This window comes from Triticum dicoccoides, chromosome 6A (assembly GCF_002162155.2).
Source record: "Triticum dicoccoides isolate Atlit2015 ecotype Zavitan chromosome 6A, WEW_v2.0, whole genome shotgun sequence".
Classification (NCBI taxonomy): Eukaryota; Viridiplantae; Streptophyta; class Magnoliopsida; order Poales; family Poaceae; genus Triticum; species Triticum dicoccoides.
This window is the reverse complement of record NC_041390.1, coordinates 615,744,614-615,753,158: the sequence shown is the minus strand read 5'-3', so window position 1 is coordinate 615,753,158 and position 8,545 is coordinate 615,744,614. Positions and strand designations below refer to the sequence as shown.

The following is an 8,545-nucleotide window of genomic DNA, read 5'->3' as shown; positions in this document are numbered from 1 at the left end:
GGGGATGCCCATGGCACCCCCAAGATAATCTAAGGACACCTAAAAGCCAAAGTTTGGGTATGCCAAGAAAGGCATCCCCTCTTTCGTCTACTTCTATCGGTAACTTTACTTGGAGCTATATTTTTATTCACCACATAATATGTGTTTTGCTTGGAGCGTCTTGTACGATTTGAGTCTTTATTTGTTAGTTTACCACAATCATCCTTGCTGTACACACCTTTTGAGAGAGCCATACATGATTTGGAATTTGTTAAAATATTCTATGTGCTTCGCTTATATCTTTTGAGTTATGTAGTTTTGCTCTAGTACTCCACTTATATATTTTAGAGCACGGTGGTGGATTTGTTTTATAGAAACCATTGATCTCTCATGCTTCACTTAGATTATTTTGAGAGTCCTAAATAGTATGGTAATTTGCTTAAAGTCTTAATATGCTTGGTATACAAGATTAATAATAAAACTTTCTTATGAGTGTGTTGAATACTATGAGAAGTTTGATACTTGATAATTGTTTTGAGATATAAAGATGGTGATATTAAAGTTGTGCTAGTTGAGTAGTTGTGAATTTGAGAAATACTTGTGTTGAAGCTTGTGATTCCCGTAGTATGCACGTATGGTGAACCGTTATGTGATGAAGTCGGAGTATGATTTATTTATTGATTGTCTTCCTTATGAGTGGCGGTCGGGGACGAGCGATGGTCTTTTTCTACCAATCTATCCCACATGCTTAATCCTTTTTATTTTCTTCTTTTCCTTCGTTGTTGTTTCTAATTATGATGAATTTAGCCCATAATTTTTTATTTCTATTCCACTCTTTTATCTTTGCCATTTTACAATTTTATCATGATTTCTTTTTTTGCAGGAAAGATTTTATCATGAGTTCAATCTATTATAGTTCCATATTGATACTAACAATTGTTGTAATGCATCCTAGATACCCTCATAGTGTTGTGATGGAAGGTGCTTTGCTAAAAAGATTTAGCAAGAAATATGTACGGCTTAATGTTTATCGTTCCAATGAGAATAATATGGGAGCATTGGAGCACTAATCCCTCCATATTGTACAGTCTAAACTTTGTTATGGTTGACCGAAAGGTTAGAGCAGCTATTTTTTGTAATTAGATTTGTGTTGCTTAGTACCTTAGTTAAAAATGACAGATAATGCCATTGATTTTCTTTCTTAGGGAGAAAGAGCAGAGGGCCTAATACGAAAATACAAGATGAGCAAGTTCAGAGACAGAATCCCGAGGGGTGGGGGGGCGGTGTACAAGATTGAACGACATTTGATAATACAGGCAAGAGAAAAGTACAAAGCAGCATATCACATTATATAACCTTTTGTCAGCAGAACCAACGTGATTCTTATAAATCCTCGGCCATCGGGCTTTCCTATGATTTGCTTCTAATGTGCTTCTGCTTTTCAAGCTTGAAAAACATATTTGATCAATTATGCTTAATTATGTCAGGTTAGTTTGCATTAATTTTAATTTGTGAAATTCAACTTCCTTACCAGTTTGCTCTGTCCTACTCTGAAACTCTTGCATTTTTCTGAATTTATAGATGTAGTTGGTTTGGTTACTGTTGTTGCCAACCTTTTGCCCCCTACCGGTGCTGCTGGAGAACCAAGACACCAAATTTCCATCATAGATGGAGAGTGTGTATTTTTATTGAGATCATGGCATCATACATTTTACAAGTAGTTTCATCGCACGAAATAACTCGATAATGAATTGTAAAGAAAACATGCAATTGTTACTCTTTGGGCGAGATTTTGTGCATGACTGGTCTAAAAAGGAAACCCATTCTGATATTGTTTGTTGGAGTAATGGTGGACCCGTACACATGTATAAATATTGGCCAACATGTGTTCAGACTTCGTTTGTTCATTGAAATTTGCGCAAACCACCTAAACAAAATGTCTCCAAAATGTTCAGGTGCAACGGCTTTCGAGAACACATTCCCGACTGCATTCATGTTATAATATTTCATTCTGATCTCTCTGATGCTTTGTGCACTAGGTAATTATGACATGTTGTAATTGTATAGAATCAGGAATGTACCTAACGGAATTGAATTGCAGAATCCTAGCTTTGAAAATATCAATGCCTTGGCTGGTGTAGAACCTAATGATTCTATGGTACTGTGAAAATCTTGATGTTACTTTCATTGGTATGCACACTTTGCGCTTAAACACATATTTTCAACCCCTGTGCAGAACCAGTCTTACAAGCTTAAGATCAAGATCATTGAGGTGGTTTCCATTAGCGAATGATGATATACCTGTGCGTGACCCATACTGGAAGACGTAAAGCAGTTAGATGCCTGCAATAGCTGTGCGTGATCCACGCCGGAAGACGTAACCCTGTTGGAGAAAAATGCGGCGCGTAATCCAGGATCAGAGCCACACGCGCGGGCTCCGACTCCCACCCACCACACGCCCAGCCGCCGGCACGCGCGCGCGCACGCCACAGACAGACGCGGCCGGCCGGAGACCGCGCCACGCATGCTCCTCCCCCGCCTGCTCCCCGCGCACCGCCTCCTCGCCGGCGGCCCCCGCCCCCTCCTCCTCCTCCCACGCCGCCGCCTCGCTCCCCGCCCGCCCGCCGCCGTCTCCATGTCCTCCTCCTCCTCCGCGCCCGCCCGCCGCAGGGGCCCGCTGCGGGGCGTGGTGTTCGACATGGACGGGACCCTGACGGTGCCCGTCATCGACTTCCCGGCCATGTACCGCGAGGTGCTCGGCGGGGAGGCGGCCTACGCCGCGGCGCGCGAGGCCGGCGGGGGCGCCGTCGACATCCTCCACTGCATCGAGGCCTGGGGCCCCGACGAGCAGCGCCGCGCCTACGAGGCCATCGCCCGGTTCGAGCGCGACGGCCTCGACCGCCTCCAGATCATGCCCGGTGAGCCCCTCCCGGTCGGCCCCCCTCGCGTCGGATTCTGATTCCCTTATCGGCGTGTGACGGTGCTTGTGGTTTGCAGGGGCCGCGGAGCTCTGCGGGTTCCTCGACGCGAGGCAGATCAGGTGGGATTCTTTGCCCCAAAATGTAGCTCAATTCAGTTCAGTTAGTTGTACAGTTCACTATGTGCTCAATTGCACTTTGTTTTCAGAATTGATTTGGTGCAGGTGTAATACCATTTGCACCTGGTAGTATCACTACCATGCAGTTGCTTAAAAGTTTGTTCATGCTATGATTTGGGACTTTGCTGTATTAATAGTGAACTGTCTGTCGATTGATGTACGGACTAACATTTCAGGAAGTTAGAGAGGTTGTTTTCGGATGATAGGAAGAATGCCTTGTAGGCTATATAGATTGGATTGATCGAAAATCGAAATTTGATATGCAAACCCATGCTATTGCAAATCCACGATTAAATATGCAGTTATATGTTCGCACAACATTATACCTCATTTAGAAACATTACTTCTGATGATCAGTACGTCTTGCTCTGTCAACTTTTTGATGAAATCATGTTATTCCAAGGAATTCCCATACATCCTGTAGTGGGAACTTAAACTCTCTGGAGCCATAAATTATCGTGTCAGAAAATCATGCATTTTTATTCTTAATTGGGTTGTGAATTAGATCACTAATTATGAATCTCCAACTGACTTCTTAATGCCAACAGTCCTAGTGATCAGGAAGAAGCACTCTAGCAGCAGGTGCCTTACTAGTTTGTTGTTTACTTGTATATAACAGAGGCGGTTGCTTTCTTTAAAAAAAATTGTGAGCTACGCATCAGATTTGGATGTTGCTTACTAGTTTGTTGTTTACTTGTATATAAGTATATAACAGACACTGTTACTTTTTTTGACATGTGCCATTGAGTTCATGTGTAGCATCTGTTTCTTATTGTAGAAATCTGCCAGACTAATGGTACAGAAATAACTGCAATTATTAGTGGCATCTGTATGTAGTTACTTTATTAGATTAGAGATATTTATGTTTTTGTTATTGATAATTACCATTGGTATTACACAGGAGGGGTTTAATCACCCGCAATGTGAAGGGCGCAGTTGATTTGTTTCACCAAAGGTTTGGTGTAAGTTGTTGCACTAAACTCATTCTGTTCATCTCGTGGTTATACTTTCAGGATGATATCCATTGTTCTTGCTCATGTATATTACTGTGATATACCTTGCGACACTCAACCCAAATCTGTGTTTATTTTGGTAATCTTCTGCAACTACTCCCTCTATCCCATAATATAAGACGTATTTTGACACTAGTGTAGTGTCAAAAGACATCTTACATTATGGGACGGAGGGAATAGTTTCTTGCACCTTTCTGAACATACCTTCATGTCGATCTCCCCAATCCTTGTGTTATGTAGAAAGGCTGAATGTTGTTATCTAGGCAAATTATGAGGTTATGTTGTAACTCTGCATAATATATATCTTTTAATATTCATGGTTTACTTTATGCTCAACCGACTTGATTTTTTGCTAGTCATATATTGGTATGGTGAAGTGAAATAACTTTCCAGGATCTGTGATATTGCAATCATCTTCAATATGCTAATCTCGCACATCTGAAACTTATGCAGATGACATTTGTGCCTGCATTAAGCAGAGAATTCCGTCCCTATAAGCCAGATCCAGCTCCATTGCTTCATATTTGCTCCACTTGGGACATTCCACCAACCGAGGTGATCATGGTTGGTGACAGCCTCAAGGATGACGTAAGCATTTTTCATCCCATTATGTAGCTCAGCGTATGAATGATTCCTATACAGTTCACTTTGTGCCATGGTTCGAGTTATCAAGGCATACTATCAGGATTCCTAAATTAGTGTAGATATTATGAGTTCAAAATTTGAAAGCTCCACAGTAAGTTATAGTTTCATACTTCCATCATACCCATGAATCAAAAGGAATTGTGCCTGTGCTGCTTTCGCTAAATGCTCCTTGATTCTACTACTTACATAAGCCGGAGTTCAGGACAGTTTTTGTGAATCTTAAACTTTTCCGATAGCTTGTGCGTGTGTACTGATTCATTTGCCTTGCCTTTGAAAACCTTGCGCAGATCGTTTGTGGAAAGAGAGCAGGAGCATTCACTTGCCTACTTGACGAAACAGGGCGATACGCCCCCCACGATTCTTTGCCTGAAGATGTTAAGCCTGACTTCATGGTGTCTTCACTCCCCCAAGTACTGTCGGTGCTGCAGGAGCATTTCGATTTGGCTCCAGTGTCTGTCGCCGAGAGTAGAATATGACAGGAAACGTCCTACACCTTCAATGTAATATTGGTATATGTCGAGCTGTATCGATCAGTTTATCCATACCCTCCAAAAATATGACTGCTAGAAAGAAATTTGTTTTCAGTTCTGACTGTGATGCAGCTTCAAGCATGGTGTCAATTACGGATGCATCATGCTCCGAGGAATTATGGCCGTGAAATTCGCCTGTCATGAATACCTAATGACCATATATAGCCGGTGACTGGAATTTAGTAGTAGAGTATAGTTTCTGTCGAAAGAAAACCATAGATGGTTGTGATTGTGTAGATTTCTAAGGCATCGCAGGTACGCCTTTAAACCTTGTCGACCGCTGGTAAGAATTTTTCCATCCACCCTTGCACATGTTTTCAGATTCTGTCTATAAGTATCTATAAAACATCGGAAACTCTAACACCCACACGTGTGGGCGTTCCCCAACTCGGCCACACGCTTGGATCGTTGTCCAGTGTCTTTTGCACGAATCTTGGCACGAAAAGGTTGATTTTCTGTGCCACGTAGGATGGGGCTGGTGTGTGGGCGTTGGAGAGTTTGCCCACACGCCCGCACCACGCCATTTGCCAGCTGCGCTGTGTGGGCAAACTAGTTTCTACCCACACAGCCACCACCTAGGTCATGCGCGTGTGGGCGAACTGCTTTTCGCCCCACACGACACTCCTACGTTGTGAATGGCAACTGCAGTTACGCGAACTTGGCAACTCAGTACACACACATGGCAACTGTGAATTTTTGCTAGACGGCAATTGCAGTTGCGCGTACGTGGCAACCAGATAAACAGACATGACAACTGTGATTAACAATAGATGGCAACTATGATTGGACCACACGTGGCAACTAGGTAAACACACATGGCAACTACTGTTTGACCATATGTGACAAGTAGTTTATCACACACGGCAACTACGGTTTGGTTACACACGGCAACTACCATAAATTAGACATGGCAACTATAGTTAACCAAAACAGATAGAGTTGCCATACTTTTACAACTACACTTGCCATCCCAGATAACTACATCTGCCAACCGGGATGGCAACTAAATCGTCATCCCGCGGAGTACCTAACGTAGCTGCGCCAGGATGTGTGGGCATTTTTGCTTCGTGCCACACGCACGGGTGAAGATGAATAGTACTTGTTGGCGTGTGCCACGAAGTAGCCGCGCCCACACGTGTGGGCAATTCTGATGTCCGTCCATACACAGTCCGTGTGGGCTGCCTCCTGCGCACACCACACACCGTGTGTGGGCACATGTTGAATATACCACACGTGTGGCAGTTAACGGCGTCCTAAAACATCCCTTTTTCGATTTCCTCACATCCGTGGGAAGGCCCAAGTACTTATCTGAAAGTGACTCATTCTGGACTACAAGAATATTCATTACATTAGCCCGCAAGTTTTCATGCACACCCTTGCTAAAATAAATAGAGCACTTATCAACATTGAGTCTTTGTCCGGACGCATCACAATACCTCCTCAATAGATCCTTGATTCGTACAGCACTGACACTGGTTGCTTTAAAAAACAAGAGATTGTCATCAACAAACAGGAGGTGATTTACTTCTGGTGTAGTTGGTGCCACTGTTATGCCCCAAACTCCATCAACATGAGTTTTGAGCAAGCATGAAAGCCCTTCTGCCGCTAGAAGTAAAAGGTATGGGGAAATAGGGTCCCTCTGCCGTACTCCCCTAGATGGCCTGAAAGCATTGAAACCACCACCATTAAAAAGCACCGAATAAGAAACTGAAGATACGCACATAACAGTTTCGGTGAAACGTGGGCTAACACCCAGTTTATGCCTTCAAGTAAGGTCATTCCAGTCTATCATACACCTTTGTCATATCCAGCTTTAAAGCAAATAATCTGTTGCTATTGACCCTTTTTGTTTTTATATAATGCAAGCACTCATAGATTGTAATAAAGTTAACCGTAATGGGGCATCCAAGACCCCATCTGGTAACGCAACCTTAGTAGGAAACATTTGAAACAGGGCCTCTTTAACCTCTTCTTTGATATATTCCTTATTTGGACGTGCATTTCTCGCCCCGTCCACTCTCGAAGGTATGTGGGATACCTCCATCCCAATAGTTCCTTCTGAAGTGTACAAGTTTGAATAAAACTCATTAGTCATCTGCACCATCTCTGCTTTGATCAGTAACAGAAGTACCATCAGTTTTCTCTAGCTGCTTGATCTTGTTCTTTGCACGCCAAGCACTTGTTATTTTTTCTGAAAAAAAGCAGTGTTACCAGCCCCCTCGGTCAGCCATTGGATGCAGCACCTCTCTGCCTCATCATGATCTCCTCTATGTACAGCAGCTGTATCATGTGACGTAGGTTTCTTAGGGCATTTTCAGCCGCGCCCCCAACAGGCCGCTCCCCCCTCCCCAGGCCATTTTTTAGCGCCGGCGTCAAAAAAATAGCCCAGTCGCGCCCCCAGGACCTTGTTTATCGCCGGTTTGGGCCGAAATAACAGCCGGCGAACCCGAGGCGAACCCAAGCCCCCCGGGGCCGCCTGGGGGCGCCAGCTGAAGCAAAAAGGCTTGTGGGTCTGCTCTGTCGGCGAGTGAAGGCACTTTTTCCCGCCGATCCCCTGCTTTTCCCCTCCATTATCCCTTCATTCCCCCGTTCCGCTCTCTTCTCCCGCCATTCTCCTCCCTCTCCCCGCCATTTGGCCGGCATCTCGCCATGCCGCCGAAGAAGTATACGGCCCCTCGCGCCGTTGCCGATGTCGATGCCACCTAGCCGAAGCAGAGAAAGCCGAGGGCGCCGCCGTCAAAACCACCCGGCATGTCAAACACCGACTGGAAGGCGGAGGTTCAGCGCCGGGAGGCTGTCACCACCAACCGGCAGAATAGGCTCAACGCCAAGAGGGCCCGAGACAGGGCGGCGGCGGCGGAGCGGGCAGAGTCGGCGTCTCGCGCGGGGATGATGAATCCACCCGGCGGCCACGGCCCACAAGCTGCCTGGAGCCAGCAGAGCGTCGGGTCGCCGGCCAGCTTCACGACGTCGCCGCAGTGATGATGCCTCCACGACGCCCAGCACAGAAGCCGCGCCGACGACGACCAGCCCGAGCACGCCGACTCCCGCCAGTCTGACGCCGGAGGAGCACGCTGCCGTTTGATGCATTGCCTACGCGTCCTTCCTTTTGAACGCCGAACTTTCGAGTATGATTGATTGCCAAACTGTGGCGTGGTGATCGCCAAACTTTGTGGCATTGATCGCCGAACTTGTGGCGTTTTTTTGGGTAGCAAGAAATGTCATGTTTGAAATTATATGTGTCTTAAGGCCAAACCTGGAAGCGTGACTTGAAACTAGAT

At 45.2% G+C, this 8,545-nt stretch overlaps 1 protein-coding gene across 1 annotated transcript; it reads left to right on the top strand.

Annotated features, from left to right (window-relative positions):
• The first annotated feature begins 2,452 nt into the window (after positions 1-2,452).
• Positions 2,453-5,405, top strand: LOC119318503 (haloacid dehalogenase-like hydrolase domain-containing protein At2g33255). Its single transcript, XM_037593073.1, has 5 exons — positions 2,453-2,897; positions 2,977-3,019; positions 3,978-4,038; positions 4,543-4,677; positions 5,022-5,405. Exons 1-5 carry the CDS (start codon positions 2,504-2,506, stop codon positions 5,208-5,210), a joined length of 822 nt encoding a protein of 273 aa, XP_037448970.1. The 5' UTR covers positions 2,453-2,503; the 3' UTR covers positions 5,211-5,405.
• The last annotated feature ends 3,140 nt before the right edge of the window (positions 5,406-8,545 follow it).

Coding starts and splice junctions, on each gene's coding strand:
- LOC119318503 (XM_037593073.1), top strand. CDS start 2,504: ATGCTCCTCCCCCGCCTGCTCCCCGCGCACCGCCTCCTCGCCGGCGGC. Junction 2,898..2,976: donor CCGCCTCCAGATCATGCCCG/GTGAGCCCCTCC, acceptor TGTGGTTTGCAG/GGGCCGCGGAGCTCTGCGGG. Junction 4,039..4,542: donor TGTTTCACCAAAGGTTTGGT/GTAAGTTGTTGC, acceptor AAACTTATGCAG/ATGACATTTGTGCCTGCATT.